General features: G+C 40.4%; 1 protein-coding gene across 1 annotated transcript in view; it reads left to right on the top strand.

The window, feature by feature from the left end:
* The window catches only part of Calpc (calpain C), a 79,299-nt gene that overhangs the window by 53,804 nt on the left and 7,182 nt on the right, over positions 1 to 18,313 (top strand). Inside the window, exon 4 of the mRNA XM_078184649.1 lies at positions 907 to 1,189. Coding sequence (XP_078040775.1) covers positions 907 to 1,189 — 283 coding nt within the window. The remainder of the gene's footprint in view (positions 1 to 906; positions 1,190 to 18,313) is intronic.

Raw genomic sequence — 18,313 nt, 5'->3', positions numbered from 1 at the left:
GTTAAAGTCGCTTCTAATTCAAGGCCCTACCATCGTAAATCTGAAACGTTTCCGAAAATTACAGCGTGCCTAAACATCGGCAATTCGTCCATTACACATCATTTTCGCGTGGAAGCATAGTATTACATATAATTGGTCGCGAGCGTTCCCTCGTATTCCGGTAATTAACGGTGCGAGCGTGTAATTCAATTAAACCAGGCGCGCACAATGAAGTTCGTTGATACTTATCGATTCCATGCATAAGCCATGAAGGGTCGTTTACGTACACGAGAGAACACTACTCCGGTTTTGCGGCGACCTTTTTGTTCCATGAATCATGCGACTCCTTGGTAACCTTAACATAACCTCGTTTTGCCCGGGTTTTTCGCGCTTAGACACGTGTGCGCGCGCCGCACCGGCTTCGTTCGAATTCAGTAAAAGTTTTTGTTTGCAACGCGCTCGGTCGCCGGAGATACTAATCTGATTAGGATCGGAGCACGGTCCGCGCGGAGCGGTGTTACATTCGAACGTTCAGATGTGGAACAGAAATAGCGTGCAGAAATTTGTAATAGCTAACTTTTACCTGTGAAAACATAACCTGCGAGGGATCTGTTAATGGAACGGTAGTTGCGATAAACGTGCATTATTACGTTCGAGTAAATCCGCTTGAAACTTTGTGAGAAAATTATGTGTCGGAGGCGTGAAGAAATAATACTAATTTTATTAATTAATAAAGCGATTGTAAAATAAACTATTAAAGAATAAAGAAGATTATTATACTGTGCTATACTATACTATACTGGGCTATGCTATGCTATACTGTGCTGTGCAATATTATACCATCCTGTGCTTTACTATACTGTGCTATGCTATACTCTGCTATACTAAATTGTATTATTAAAATCCACGTTCTATTCCGAATTACAGGCGACAAATGGTTGGTGTCCTGCCTGGGCGTTCTCCATCTGAGCAAAGGGCTCTTCTACCGCGTAGTACCAGCTGACCAAGGGTTCGGCAGCACCGGAGAACCATCAGGATCACCGACCGCCGAATACGCCGGCGTGTTCCGATTCCGATTATGGTGGTGCGGCGCGTGGGTCGAAGTTCTCGTCGACGACAGGCTGCCGGCGATTCACGGACGACTGGCTTTCGTGCAGAGTCGTCACAGCGATCAATTCTGGCCGGCTCTTCTGGAGAAAGCGTACGCCAAGTGAGTATCCATCTCGAAACAAGTGCTCTTATTTGTCAGTCACGCGACGACCCGCCTCTCTCGCCTCTATGAGACCATTTTCCCCGTTGTCCTTTTTTTCTTTCCTCGCCTTGCCGGCGGGGCTTGGTTTTAACCGGCGATGGGAATCACGTGAAAAGCTGTACAATCGGCCGCGGGAAAAGTAAGCCGTGAAAACCTGTGTAGCTGTGATGATTTCGATGACCGGATTCGCGACGCGTAAACGCGATCTTTTATCGTGGCGTTGGGAGAGATAAGGTTATGCTCGTCGCGAGATATTAGGGTGCACCCTTTTTCTATTTTTTAGGAAGCCTTATTATGCCCCCTTGCTAAAACAGTTCGTCACAATTTTGTCCGAAAAAAGTTCTTTTGTCCATTTATATGTGACACCATATATTATTTATACCTTACACAATTAATTAATTTTATATCATAAGCGATTAATTAATTTTATATCACAAACAATTAATTTACTTTTACATCACAAGCAATTAATTAATTTTACATGATAACTAATTTGAGCAATGTTCATTCGTGAACAACGCCCTCGCACAGCAATGCAACGAGAAGACTCAAACGAGTTTATCTCTCAGGGTATTAATCAAGGTCTGTTTGACAACACTTGTACACCTACAAGAAGATCGCGCGGCACGAAGAGACGCGAGTTCGGTTCGCTGACGAGGGCGACCAATTAACCGCAAGGACTAACGCAAAGAATTCCGCGCGTGGGCGTGGAGGAGGCGATTGCGAGCGCGGCGGTTCATCGATCGATCTCGGTAAGGTCGATCCACGGCGCCGCGATCGTCCACCTGGCGAACGCCCACGCCACCCACCGGACCTTACGAGAGACCGGACCTAAGGTGGCTTCGATGTTATTCGAACATTCGCGTCGACTCGTCCCACTGTTATGCCATGAAGAGAAGAAGGAAAACGATCTCTCGAAACTCCGTATAGTCTTTCCCGCCGGACGATTCGAGTTTTTAACCCTTTGCGATCGGCAGATTTCTTACTCAATAGTGCCAGCAGTTCGAAGCAAATCCAGCGTCTAGCGATTATTTTTTCGTAGAATTTAAAGTCGATAGATGGTCGCCACGGGTCGATACAGTCGGTGCTAACTAATCTAAACGCGGAAAATTTGTTGAAAATGGTCACGAGGCATAGGAGATGATAGCGTTTCGTAGTCGTTGCGATTCTCGAAAGTTTCCGCTAAAGGGGACATCGATTTTTCTGACGATTTCAAAATGTCCCCGCTGCGGGGACGTGGATTTCTACGACGATTTAAGAATGTCCCTGCTACGGGGACACCGACCGCGAAGGGTCTCTCAGCCTAATCGGTGACTCACGGAAAATGTTTGGGGTACAGCATAGCACCACGATCCGTCGGATCGCGTAACAAATTCGAAGCGCCCCGAGACGACTCCGCGTTCCAACGTTTCCCGCGCGATCCTGGAACTCTGGAACGCCGTATTTGGCTGCAATATGGAGGCACGCGGTGCTAACAGAGCCGGTAAACCGTGCGGGACACATTCTCAGTGAAAGAGTTACCGGATTTGCATTTTGTATTCAGAACTGACTATACCCTGCGCGAAATTCTTGGCTACTTTACAACATTCCGAACGCCGTTTCTATCTTCGCGGAGGCGGCGTCATTGTGCTGGCTGCTCCATGGGGAGCTACAGATGGTGGACGGCTGTTATTTTTGTTAGTTGGAGAAATGATGTCGGTTGTGGTATTTTTTAGTAACTGCGGTAATATAATTATTTAATTGAAGAAACTACCCTATATAGGTTAGTTATTTCATTGAAGAAACTACCCTATATAGGTTAGTTATTTAATTGTAGAAACTACCCTAGATAAGTTGATTATTTAATCAAAGAAATTATCCTAGTCAGATTAGTTATTTAACCCCTTGCACTCGAAGCCATTCTAATTGTAACTCTGCAATAATTTTCCTGGCTCATAGTATAGAAATATTATATATTAGATTGGTGCATATGAAATGTCGGATTTTTAAGCGAATATATAAAACTGCATATCTTTTTTCAAAAGCTATTAATTTAATCAAAATGTGCCTAACTGCTCAAAGTCTGCCCGAGTTTCTACGGGCTAAATAGTATATAAATGAGGACGGTCTGAATTATTCCATATCAGAGTTTATTAATTCTAAAGATCAGAATTTGTTTAAGACAGCCATTTCTGTATTGATATCTTGTTGAAAAGGGTGTAGGAAAGCAAACGGGGCATATTTTGATTAAATCAACAGCTTTTGAAAAAAGATATACAGTTTTATATATTTACGTAAACATCATACGTAAAAATTATTTTTAAACATAACACAATAATCTCAATTGTGCCTCAGAGTGGCCATTCAACTGCAAAGGGTGAATTAAATAAAAACTACTCTACGTAGACTAATGACATAATTAAAAAGACTACTCTAGATAGGTTACTTACATAATTAAAAAACTACCCTACGTATACTATTCTTTTAATTAAAAGCAAATCTATATAATCAACGTTATTTAATAATAAAAAATAATGAAGACCAAATTTCTTATTCCTCGCATCACAGTGATTCTAAAGTAAATGACACTTCTGGGAAGGGGTTGAAAAGCGCTAATCAACCGTGAACGAAATCACAGCGCTAAAATCAGTAAAAAGAAGCTGGTCGACGTATGACGGCTAGAAAAGTATCCCGAAGGATCTTAGACATTTCCGTGCCTTCTTCCGTGCACCGACCTCGCACTTTCCTGCTTGCGTAACCCTGATTATCGAAGACGTTGTCCGTAAATCGTTTTAAATGGACATTGCCGGCGCGCGAAAGACGCGGAGGGGGCATTAACCGCGCGTGGCTGTGGAACCGGCGTGTACCTCCTCCGGTTCGTCGTTTATTTTAACAACGTCGATAGACGGTCGACTGCACACGGGCCGAGAGAGGGAAAGACTCTCATGAAAACATAGACGCGGTTAACGGTGAGCAGATATCATCGGTAACGAAGCGGCGTGTAATCGAGCGGCTCGCGATCGCGGTAAATTAGCCGGCACGTCATATCGCAGAGACGGGAACGATCGCGGCCGGTGGATCGCTAGATCACTTGCTGGATCGTCCGCTAGATTAGACGCTAGATCAAATGCTAAATCAGACGCTAGATCAGTCACAAGTTTAGTCACTAGATCTCTCGCTAGATCACTTGCTGGATCGTTCGCTAGATCAGGCGCTAAATCAGACGCTAGATCAGTTGCTGGATAGCTCGCTAAATCAGTTGCTGGATCACTCGCTAGATCAGTCGCTAGATCAGTCGCTAGATCAGTTAATAGATCACTATTAGATCAGACGCTAGATCAATCGCTAGATGAGTCGCTGGATCAGTCACAAAATTTGTCACTAGATCTCTCGCTAGATCACTTACTGGATCTATTATAGAAATTTTTTCCTCTCGTCATCAATATTTAAACATTCGAATAAATGTAAGCAGACGATAAATATATAATTCCTTTTTCTTTGAAGAAATTAGTGCGATCGAAAACAATTCTGATCGTAGTAATCGTAAAGAAGATGGTTCAGGTATAAGAGTTAGGGTTAGGTATAAGAGGTATAACAGTCTAAGGATTTAGGTATAAGAGATATAAGAGTTGAGTTAAGGTTTAGATATAAGAAGTATAAGAGTCAAGGTTTTGGTACGAGAGATATAATAGGTAGGGTTTAGGTACAAGAGTCCAAGGGTTAAGCGCGCGAGCAATGATTCCGCGCGCCCGCGCGAGAGAGATCTGTTCCCCGTGGCGGAGGACGCGTTTACGCGGATGAACGAACCGCGATGACCGGTTTTGCCGGAGGTCCTTGCTCCTCCTCTTAATCTTTCCGCTGATGACCGTTCCTCCTTCCTTCTTCTCTCCTTCACCTCGTTATCCGCTTCTTGCTCTTCGCGCGTCCCTTCCCGGCCACGGCGTTTCTTTGCCATAGGGAACGCACAAGTCCCGCATATCTGGCCGTTGCTCTCGAAAACGATCCACCGCCAACGGCCTCGCCGTCGAATAGACGACCTCGCGGCGAATCGGCACCTGAATCGCCGATAACGATCGGCCAGGATCGACGATCCGTTGGATGACCAGTTTTTGACCCTGACTCAGAACATACCTAAACTACTGATAAACTCAGCCAGTATCGGCGTCACTCACCATTTTCTCTTGCACAAAGATCGAACGAGCCAGGGACCAGCGTCACTTAGCAAGGGGCTAACGGTCATCTCTCACCCCCCAAAACGCCGTATTAACATAAATCAGGTTGTAAAATATAATCGAGCTTCGATACGTGTTTCGTCCGAGAGGTTCCAATAGATTTTTATTTCGCCGGCCGAGGCCGTTACCATCTCCGACGGCGGCGATGACGGCGACGTCCGAGGGTGGCCTTGATTGACCCGGCTATATAGGATCGCGAATACTTGTTCGTCAGATTTTTGTAGCGACGAACGCCGGCCTGGAATTCGCGCATGGCGATTGGACATCGGTGTCGCGAGTCTTTCACGGAAATGCAAATCGAAAGTGCCGCCAGATGGTGGCGCGACCTTGAGAAAACCACCGACGGTGGAAGGAACGGCGAAGGGAGACATGCGAGCGAAAACGCATCGCTTAGTAAAATGGATATTGATTAGAGAATATCGGATGGTTAAAGGAAATTGTCAGATGAGTTGCTTCGTTCAAAATTTTTATTTTATTTAGAGCCGATTATGTAAATTAATTTTCTGGTTGAATGGCTCATTTTATATCATGTTTTGCGAGCAGTATAGAGAATGTCTACTTTTAGTTATTAATTGTGATATAATATTAATATAATATTAATACGTTATATTTATTATAATATTGATACATTAGTTATAATTGATATACGTTATTAATATACATATATCGCAATAGTATATGTTAATATGTTAGTTAATAACTTTTACACTAATTTCTACCTCGACTGTTGAATTTATTCCGATTTCTGTGAGTTTAACTCTTCTGCAGTCTACTCCAGTGACATTCGCTAAACTGTTTGTCACTGAAATAGATTGCAGAAGAGTTAAATTATTGGTAAAATTGGACAGAACTTTGCGCCACATTTTTATAATCGTCGATTGTTAACAATTAGAAAAACGAGCCACAATACTCAAATAATCATATCTCTTCCTCACCGATTATCCAGTTATGTTTACAAGCTTATGTCATACTCTTCATTATATTGAACATATACTATGCGATAAAACAGAATAGATCAAATAAAACAACACAATAAAATGAAATAAAATACCATAAAATGCAATAAAGTACAATAAAGTACAATAAAGTACAATAAAATACAGTCAAACACACTAAAATACAGTAAAATACAATAAAACACACTAAAATACAATGGAACACAGTAAAATTCAATGAAATACAATAAAATACAACAAAATGCAATAAAAGACAATAAAGCGCAATAAAATACAACAAAACGCAATAAAATAAAGCCAAATAACAGGAAATACAGTAGAATAATATACAGTAAATTAAATCCAACAAAACTAAGCTCGAATAAAATAACAAAGGCTTGAACAATCATACCTCCTTCTCCCAAATTTTCTAATTCTGGTTACAAGCCCTGACACAACTAAAGAAAATTATCTGTGCGCGCGCAGAATCTATGCGTATAGACTCCGACGGCTGGAGACTTCAACGCCCGATTGGTACCGTCTCAGTCGCGCGCGCGCGCGGTCTTGCTCGCGTTTCCAGTCTCTGAGATCTTCGCTCGGCGACGCTCGTTGCATAAAACAACATGTCAATCGGATAATTACAAGAACTAGGAAGTCTGGCTACGCGTGTAATAATCCGAAAAGGTTTTGGCACACTTCCTGTTGACGCCGCGGGTAATCAAGTTTTACCTGTTCCGCCCGTGAACACGCTTAACATTCTTCCAGGCGACAGGGGGACATAAATAAGCAATTCGAAATAAATGATAGGAACGTGTCCGGTCGGTTGAACGCACACACACACGCACGGAGTACCCTCTGATAAATGGTTGCTTCTCTCTTGTCGAGTAATTGGAACCCCGTGAAATCCGCCTTTTTCGTAGAAGGGGTACGTACACGGTGGGCCCTGTCCAACGATCGAGAACGGTGCTCGCTCTGTAATTTTTCGTTATCGAGCGCGCGATTATTGCGTCACAATGACTAACGTACGCGTAACGAGAAATCATTGTGGTCCGAGTCCGCGACTCGTCGGGCGAAAGCGGTACAAGCTTATCGTAGGCTATCATTTTCGTTGTCGGACGTAATTGCTTGGCGTTTGCGAAAATTTAAATAAATAACGCGGTCGCGTCAAGGCCTGCGCTTCGCCGATACGTTGTTCTGTTTAATCGTGTCGTTTGTGTCGTTGGTAATCAGTGGTGATAACTAATTTCCTCTTGCCGATCACTCTTTTCCTTCGATCGATGATTTTTTTTTTTATTAATTTCCTTCGATCGACGATTTTTTAATTATTTTTCATTGACGATTTCTAATTTACTTCCTCTGATTCACGATTTCTAATTTACTTCCTTCGATTAACGAATTTTTATTAATATCCTCCGATTGTCGACTTTTCGTTAATTTTCTCCGACTGACGAATTTTTAATTAATTTCCTTCTATCAGCGATTTCCTGAAGCGATTCCATTAATCGGCCAGTTTTCGATACGAGAAAAATGCATTGATGCATTTATTGCAAAATTAGGTAGTTACAATTGAAAATAGTATAATAATTAAAAGCATTTTAAAAGTCTAACTTTATAGTCATTCAAAGAAAGAATTAAATTGCTACTTGGTTTATATTTTTTGCACTTGATCCATAGACATTTTTTATTTTACTAACAATTCCGTGATCTATCTATTATGTTAATGATAGTATTAATACTGTATATATTAGTATTGCTACTTCTTTAATAGAATCATTGTGGCGCTATTAACTATATGTATATGATCGTAAATAATTCTTTTCATATACATATTATAAATATAATTCAATAAAGGTTATCTAATTGAATATTGGACGTCATTCAAGATTACATAAATCGATATCACGTAAGTGATACTATAAATACCACATAAAAAAGTTGTGTCATCCATTATGCCATTCATTCATTTGTAAAAAACAAATCGCTTGTTCTCGTATTAATAAAACTGTAAAATAGAATTTCGAACGACTTATTATTACGATTATATACGATTTTTATTATAATAATTTCCACTTATTAAAATTGAAAATATTAACAATTATTTCGCATAGAAATCCACTTTTTGCTAAAATTCGCTCACAAGATAACGTAAAGTAAATCCGTCTAGCGAATATAATTCTCGCCAGCCAATTACAGCTCGACGTAACCTCGACAAAATAATATTACCCGTCGTCTCCGTCTTATTATTAACAGTGGTCTTGCTGTTAGCCGATATCAGTCTCGGAATAAAAAATAGACGAAGGTCGATGGCTATTTTCTGCGTGCGGGCGAGACGGGACGAAACGCGGCTCGTAACGATGTGCAATCAATTTTTCGCGGCCGTCGACGACGATTCCGGTGACGATCGAAGACGGCGGCGGCGTCCGCGCGGCATTCCGCGTCGAACGGAAGTCATCGGGAGAGACGGAGCAACGCGCGATCAATTATTAATGAATCCCCTGTGGCCTCGATTCGTTCCGGCCCGACGGCTGTTGACCGATCTAACTTGGTCGTCGTCGGTCGCCGCGCGGCGGTTCTGCGCGTGTGGGCAAACGTAAATTGCATTATCTTGTTTTTCAGCGGAATACGCGCGGTGAAACGAGCTAATTAGAAAACGATCCCGGTGCGTGGTGCCCGATGAACTGTAATTATTGTACCGCGTCGGGCGGCACGCGGCAAAGGGAATATCAGCGCGCGCGCGCGCGGGGCCGACGAGAGAGTTAGAAATGTGCGATACGTTTTTCTACGTTTCGAGTCTGTAAATTGTTGCGTTACCGAACCGGTGTGCAACTGTTTTCTATGGACGATATTTTCTTCGGTATACTAAGTCATGTTTTAACCCTTTGCACTCGAGTGGCGACTCTGAGGCACCGCTAACATTGTTACAGCATAAGTTCCAAAATAATTTTTATATTATGAAAAATTACATTTCGAAAATTATTGATGGTACAACTGTTGTTGCACGAGTAACTACTTAACAATTTTACAGTCTTCTATAATTATTTTATTAACTATATATCCTTTCAGGCTGCACGGTTTATCACGAGAAATCATAATAATTAATAAAACGCGTCGGCAATCCGGATAATTAAGGTTATACTATATTTCAAATTCAAAAGCGATCCTCTCTGTTGGAGAAAATCATTATAAGATGACTGCTGCTACCGTATAATAGATTGTGTTAGTTGATAGGTAACCGGCTTCCTTCCTTCGGAAGATGAAATTTTCTTCGTTGACACACTAACTTTAAGACTAGTTTGAGAGAAAGTGGTGAACTCTTTCCGAACAGGTTTGCCCGTATACCGCTTGCCCATTGGATCTGGTAATAATTAGTAGACTGTGAACCCGACTATGCACTGAAACCTGATCGAATTTGTTTACCGACTATAATAAACATGTAAGCTGATAGCATGTTAATTTTTTCCAGGAAGAACATTTTGACCGAGTCGTTCGAATTTTTAGAAAATAATGCATGGCAGTGGTATTTTCTATAGAGATTTACGGGTTAACAATTATGGTGATTGTTTAACAATTATAACGATCGTTTAGCATTTACAGCGACCGTCTAACAATTAAAACGACGTTTGAACAATTATAGCGATCGTTTAACAATTATAGCGATCATTTAACAATTAGAACGACCTTTTAACAATTATAGCAATCGTTTAACAATTGCAACAATCTTTTAGCAATTACAGCTATCATTTAAAAATTACAGCAATCGTTTAACAATTACAGCGATCGTTTAACAATTACAGTGATCGTTTAACAATTACAGCGACCGTTTAGCAATAGCAGTAATATTTTAACAACTTTTTGGAACGGAGAAAATATTACAAAATGAATTTATAAAGATTAGCTTTTCGTCGAGGTTTTCGGCCTCGAAAATTCGGCAACCGGTGCCGATCGATCCGAGCTGCAAGCAGGAAGTCGGAACCGATCCGTTCCACCACGGTAAACATCAATTTTCGCCGCGTGCTGCGTCATCGGATCCTGCAATTTCCGAGCGCAGCTGCAATTTTAGCGAATAATTGCACGGCAATGGTGGTATGTAATCGAAGACCCGAGTTCCGTGGCCTCGCGCTCTTCCTCAGAACGAAGAGCAAATAGAAAACCCACTACTATACAGAGTGACACAAAAATACCTAACAATTCGGAAATAGGAGATAACCGAGATCATTTCGAGCAACTTTTTCCTTTACAACGATTTTCTACGAGGTACAGTTAACGAGTTATTACCGAGAAACTGTGGCCAATGAGAGACGATCTCCACTAGCGCGCGGTGTCCGAGTCAACAAGCGGGAGGAACCTAGTTACGCTGATTGGCTCAGGCGCTCTGCGTCAGTGGTACTCGTCTGTCATTGGTCAATGCTTTTTTGTTAATATCTCGTTAAGGGCGTCTCGGAGAAAATTGTTGCAAAGAGAAAAGTTGCTCGAAATTAACTCAGGTATCACCTAATTCAATATTGAAGATATTTTAAATATTTTAGATATTTTTAGGACACTCTGCATACTTTACACTGCCTGTTTTATGCTGTCTGTTTTTACTCTGTCTGTTTTACTCTGTCTGTTTTTACTCTGTTTCTGCTTCGTACTTTATTCGATGACAGAACTCAAACGCGGCCAACGAGGCGAACTTTATCGGTCACGGAAGGAAGGACACGCGATACCTTTTACCCCGGCCCCTGTTATCGTACGAACGATAACGATCTCTGATGCATTGCTTAAGCGGTTACCGAGCGTGTCTAACGACGCGCTCTTTTTCTCGACGTGGTCAAACGAGTTTCCCCGTGAAACCCGCGACACATTAACTCGCGTTTGCCGCCGTTTAGTCTCGAAGTCCACCGTGTTACATCGGCAACGGAAGTCTTTTTTAAGAGGGCTCACCGATGATGATGATGCTCACTTAGGCCTCTCTTTGGCGACGGAACCGGTAATGGCGCCTCCCTGAATATATGCGGATTTATGCGGACTACGCGGCGCGTCTGGAACGACATTTTTCGAATCGTTGTTAGGTTATGTCAGGTTGTTAGAGGGAGGGGAAGTGGTGGATATTGATGCGAGATTTATTGGGAGTTGATTATTCAGTGGTTCCTAAATTAAGCGATTAAGTAGATTAAGTATTTATAAGTAGTATTTATTCTTTGAAAGGATTTAAATATGTGCTAGTATTTTTTAAATTAATGTGTACTTTGATTCTTCTTTTTAAATTAATGTGTACTTTGATTCTTCTTTTTAAATTAATGCGTACTTTGATTCTTCTTTTTAAATGTCGATAAAACGTTCTTTTAACTAAATGAGAAATTTATACTGTAACGGTAAAAGTGAATGATTTCTCGTCTTTTATTTTACAGTAAGTAAATATTGTTGAACTGTTATTAGAAGATATTTCTGGATAAATTCTTTTTAATCGAATTTATGTTTTAGTAAAAATCGCACAGTATAAGTCGAATAATATATCGTATAAATTGATTTATATAATATAAATAAAATATAAATAATAAAAATACAATATATATCTAAAAAAAAAATAATAAACAATGATATACCTATTCTGTATAGAATATACGAGAAATAAATCCCGAAATGGGGATCGCGACGGTTAATGGGTTAACGACCAGCTCCGACTGCACGAGCATTAACATCGGCTGTCACTCGGCCGGCGTTCCTCTCGACCAGGGATCAAGATTTATCCCGTCGCATACGTTCCCCGACAACTTTGAGGCAAGGTTGACATTCCGCTTTGAGAAATCGGGTGGAAAACAGTGGGAATCCCGGCGGCGGCGGCGGCGGTGCGCGCTCGCCGGGATGATAAAGCGCGATGACTTTCGTGACGACGATATATTAGTATTCCGCTCGGTCTGGTTTAATGTTCACCAAGATGGCGGTCCCCCACGGATGGCACACTTCTTCGCCGACGGGGAGAAGGATCGTTCCACGATCGACCTTTCCTCTTTCACGATAACCCCGTCTCGCCGTAGATCCCATCGATCCGGAACGGTTCGGTCAGGCCCGGGCGTATATGAATCCGAGAGGACCGGTATTGAAATCAGTTAGAAAGCTGATCCGTCGTCGCGTGCCAACGCGCGCGCTCGCGCGCGCCTTCGCGCCCCTTTAAACAACCAAAGAATTATGCTCGTCGCGATCCTCCGCGATTTCCATTAGAAATCAGTAGCACGGCCCGTCGCGGTACTTCGTCGACTGGCAAAGAATCGCGAGCCGCGTGCGCCTCGCTTGGGAAATTACGACTTTTACAAGCGGTACGCGATGCCGACTCTATGCTGTTTTATGGTTATTCGATTATGTCAGTGCAAACATCCGCGGCGCGTTTACTTTGCTCGGTGATGAGTATGTGCGAGTAGCATAATCATTTGTCTTTTAATTGAAGGCTTGTATGAAGGGGTTGATGAGATATGAACTGTCTTTATTTTAAAAAAATAATTTAAATTTTAAGTGAAAATGCTTAAATTAAATTAGGGGACGAGAAGACCCTGTAGAGTTTAATAAAATTGTTAGTGTTTTTTATTGATATAAATGATAATATTAATGGAATTATTTTATTGGGGGGATGTTTAAACTTAAATAACTTTAATTTTCACTTTTTCATTTTGACTTTAATTTTTATTTTTTTCAATCGATTTAAGAAGTTCTATGATTTTGTCGTTAATTTGGAATGGATTTCAGAGGGTGTTTTTATTAGAAACGTGATTAATATGTCATTCAAGTAGTATTATGGCTTGATGAGATTTTTGGGAGTGCTTCTTTGAAATCTGTTTAATGTACTGTTTTTTTAAAGCTGGAAGCATCTACTTTAACATAAGGTATATTAGATTGTAGTAAAATAATGAGATCATTTTGAAAAATTAAGAAAATTCGATCTCCGACACCTAAGAAAAAACAAGGAAAATTACACGGATTCAAAGCGACAGTTCAGATAGATTTTAAGACACGATTTCGTAGAGCTATTTTTATTCAAATTAGCTGAAATGAAAGCTGAAAGTGTCTACTTTAAACTAGCATAAATTATGCTAAAATTTTCTAACAAATCCATTCGTTTACTATACCTTCTTACAAAAAGCCGCTAACAGACTTATCACACAAGCTAACAGAAATGTGTCTCTCATTTATATTAACATTATTGCGATACATTACAACTTCCATTACAATAAATATCAACGTTCCATCACTGGTAAAAATCGTTCAACGACAAAGCAAACAAGATAAGTCGCAGCGCAAGGGTTAAAATCCGTCGAAGCCGCGGAACGAGCGGAGGCCTGCTTCCACCGGCGCACGGAAAATATCGCGTGACGTTTCGCGAATCGAATGTAAATTGAAGCGGCACCAGGTGGCCCGCGCTCTATTCATGGGAATTGCATACGGCTCGCAGCAAGAAACCTCGGAATCGCTGCTGGCTGGCTGGCTGGCTCGCACGATGCCAGAAACATACTCGAGCGGAGTGCGGTCTTGCCTGGTTCTTAGCCGTTGCGACCGCGAAAAAAATCTGTTGTACCGATTGCCCGATGCGTGCCGACCACCGAGAAATCCGAATTCGATGTAGCCGCGGAATACCGGGTTATATTCAGCGGCGGGCCGCGTATACATATTTGCTCACGCACATGCCGGGCGGCCGGCCGGCCGGCCGAGTATAACCGCGCGCGGATACTTTCACTCGGCGCGAGTAGTCGGTTCGTTGGTTGCCAGCGATGGATCGGAGGTCAGTGCACCGGTGACCACAGTCCACGCTCGTATCCGCGCGGCCACGAAACTACTGCAGAACGCCGTCGTGTGTTCCGCCGATGCCACCTCTCAAATAACGATCCTCATTAGCAGTTTAATCGTTTTTGCCGGACTCTCTTTGTCCCTTAACCGACGAATCCCGAGCGAAATACTTCCTCGTTTAGAGGCGGTCACGCCGGGTCATCCGAGCCTCCCTTACTCCGCAACCTCGCCGGCGAATCATATCTCTGGGGCCAGTTAATCGACCTTCGATTGTCCGTCTTTCCATTTCCGTTTTATTGTGGATTAATTATTGGTCGCTTGTTGTCCATTTAATCGAAATTTTATTGCCTTTGGTACCTCGGAGCTTCGATTATGCGAATTCAAAGTTGATTATATTTTATTTATTATTTATTATTACTTTATTATTTATTTAATCATCTGTAATTTATTTTCATTTTATTCTGTATTTATTCATTTGTATTTATTTCTATTTTATTCTGCATTTATTCATTCATTTATATTTACTATTATTTTATTATATATTTACTTCTATTATCATTTATTAATTTGCAATTATTGAGACAACGTGAATAATCAAATATTTAAATAATGAAGATCGAGGAAAGTATAGTTCGATTAATCGAGGTGCAGCAGTTTATCAAGAACAATAATATTCGAATGCATTATGCATTCATATATTTATCTGTTATTTTGGCACGAGCGGTGCTCATGAAGCTCAACCGACAAATGACGTATTTATTTCGTAAGATCGGATTAAAATACACGTTATTATTAGGCTCGAACGTTTACAAAACCGTACGATCATCTAGAATAATTTACGAAAGCAGGAAGTATGCAGGATTATTTCTTTTGCATCCACAGCTATTTTAAGATAAGAAAGCGTATTGCACGCGCAACGTTTCGATTTCCTGAAACGTTCTACTATTACACTGTACATGTGTATAATGTACCTATGCTAATTTACAATGTATTTGCGACCGTACTTTATTCGGCTTTGAAGCTGTCTAATTGTGCCTTATATTCTGTCTAAAACGCGAACCGCAATAATAATAATAATAATAATAATAATAATAATAATTTACTCGTGTGTATGGGTAGGAAAATCTTTTGCCATAGGAGAAGTAAGAACAAATAGAGAGATTTTATATAATAATCGCGTAAGTGCAAATACGGGAAAGAAAAGGAAAGGAGAGGGAAGAAAAAAAAATTGAAATATAGAAATATAAAGATATAAGAATATACAAATATAAAAATATAAAGGTATAAGAATATAAAAATATAATATATAAGAATATAGAAATATAGTTAATATGTTAGTATATAAAAATATAAAAATAATAATATATGTATACTATACTTATTACTATTATTATTGTTTCTTCTATAATGTAAATAGAAGAAATAACAATAAATACAGAGGTTTCATACAGCAATCCCATAAATAAAGTAAAAGAAAGTAAAAAGGATCAGAATACACAAAAAAGGAAGAAGCATGTATCTGGATACCTTGAAATACTATACAATACATGTATGCATGCAGAGACGTGCGCGTATCTACATACAATGCGGCAACAGTAGCGTGAAAAGGACTGCGAGTGACATCGCGCATCCGCGTGCAACTTCGTCACCCCGTTAGACGGTCACGGGACGGAAGTACGTCAATGCAAGAGACTCGCGTTACCGTTTGTTCGCAAACTGACAACGGTATAGTCACATAGTCGGCGGACTGTTTCGAGATCGGTCGTTGGCGCGCTGACCCCTGTGACAATTGCAGTATTGCACGAGATCCCCCGTGTTGCACGAATCTCTCTCTCTCTCTCTCTCTTTCTCTCTTTGGCGCGCGCACGCGCTCTCACCCTTGTCAACGCGCGTATCCGAATAAAATTTTATGCACCCTTGCCGCACGCGTTGAACGGAATAAACGCAGCCGCTGAAGAACGGTTTACAAAAACAATAAATGGCAACCATAATCTGCGATTTAACTCCGTGTTAATTCTCACAGTTGCCGCGCGTTCTTTAACGCTCGTACTATCTTTATTTTAAAGCGTAATCTATCTTTTGATACCAATTTGTGATAATGCTGAAAAATTAATGAGATTGAGTGTTGATTAACCATTTGCACTCGAGGTCGCCGGAGTTGGAGCCCTTTAAAATTTGTTAGCAAATTCGAGGACTCTGGAGCGGAGCCATTTAAAATTTATTACCAAATTCGAGGACTACAGAGTGGAGCTATTTTATAATTATTAACAAATTCGAGGGCTCCGAAGCTCTGAGCCCTTTTATATTTATTAAAAAATTCGAGGGCTCCACTATGGGAACAATGTTAAGTAAATTTTAAATAACTCCGCTCCGGCGCCCTCGAACGCAAAGAGTTTCTTTAATCCCATAAATTCCTCTATTATAAATAAAAATCTAAAATATTAGGTGCCATAAGTTTCAATTTAGATACTTCTGCATTGTTCAGAAAGAATAAAACTATAGAAACAATAAATCTATAGAACAAACTATTTATACAATATCTATAAAAATTATGTTAAATTGACACAATAATCGGAGAGGGTTAAAACTGTATCTAAAGTAGCAATTTGACTTCGAATTAACATTTCGCGAAAACTATGATGTTTATAATAAAAAGTTCTCCGTCGAAGTGTTACCCGCAGTTATCCGACCTTATTTGACCACACGACGCTTTCGATTTGCAACAAGTAAGTTTAAGTTACTAACAGGAAATTAAGAGCAGGCAAAGTGTTACAACCAGTCCGTTACCTGGACGGTTGCAATAAAGAAGGAAATAATTGCGTCCATACAGTAAAAATAAACGTAAATCCTCGTAATTACAGGTTACCCTTATCTTTATCTTCTTGCGAGAAAAAAAGCCATTTACTTGTCCACGAAATAAGCATAAATAAATGGGCAACGTAATCACGATGTTCAGTCTTTTTTAAGAAACTGTTTCTTTTAGGGTAGCGAAAAGTCATTTTAATTATTCTGGCTAATTGTCTGACTGGTTCACGTATCTCTGATCAAAATGATTAGGGTTGCGTGCGCACATAACCTTAAATATTATATACAATAATATAAATGGTATATAAATGGTAAATGAATATAATATAAATATAATATAAATGTAATATAAATAGTATATAAATATAATGTAAGTATAATATAAATATAGTATAAATACAGTAGACTAAAATATAATAAATATGACATAAATAATTAATCGCTATAAAGTAGACTCGATTCTTGATCCTCCTCATATCTTAGAAAACATCGACATTCTTTTAGCCAAATAACACAACAAGAAAAATAAATAAAGACAATACAAGCAACAGAAATCATCTAACCTATTAAAGAAATTATTAAGAGAGAATAAATGCAAATTATCACAGCTCTCTAAAGACTCACACTGCAAAATATGAAACACATCCACGTTTTATCCGGGACTGTACACGCCGCTCCAGGCGAAGCTAAAATTAATGAAGACATTAAAGGAACTTAAAGAACACTCCTACATTCTTCTCAATCTATCGAACCGTCGACAGATAGAAACAGATGTTTCCCTCGAATCCTGTTCCTACCAATTAACTCGTAAAATTGTTCGTTCCCGCGCGACAGCGGCAATCAATTCCCGACTATGTATTTCCAAAGTGAATCTATAGCAGACACGGTCGCTAATTATTCGACGGAATAATCATCGACCTGACACGTTTCGTCGACCGCCGTCTCGACGAATCCGCTCGGCGTATATTATGTATAACCTGTCCGCGCAATGCCGCGATTAATCACGCGAGAAATCGCGAGAGTCGCGCGATTAGATATCGAACGGTGTAACGAGGAAGTTCCACGAATGGAGATGTCGATTCGACGCTCGACTTTTTTTAGCGAGACTGAGTTCAGGGCGCGTAAATAAAACACGTGTCTGAACCTATTAGAGGTTACGTTTAATCGTACGATCGTCAGCGTAGTTACCAGCGAACTGAGGTAAAACAAAAGGTTATGTTAACACTATGCTGTCCGGCGATACCGTAGTGGTGCCGCGCACAACGGGCGGCGACACCGCGGTGATGTGGCATGCAAATATATAAGACAAAGAAATTTTACATTTATTTCCATATGTATGTCTTCGAAATTTCATGAAACTAAGTGGAGAAGATTGA

The sequence above is a fragment of the Augochlora pura genome, chromosome 7 (genome assembly GCF_028453695.1).
Source record: "Augochlora pura isolate Apur16 chromosome 7, APUR_v2.2.1, whole genome shotgun sequence".
Classification (NCBI taxonomy): domain Eukaryota; kingdom Metazoa; phylum Arthropoda; class Insecta; order Hymenoptera; family Halictidae; genus Augochlora; species Augochlora pura.
Note: the sequence above shows the minus strand (reverse complement) of the source record. Positions and strands in the feature narration are given on the sequence as shown.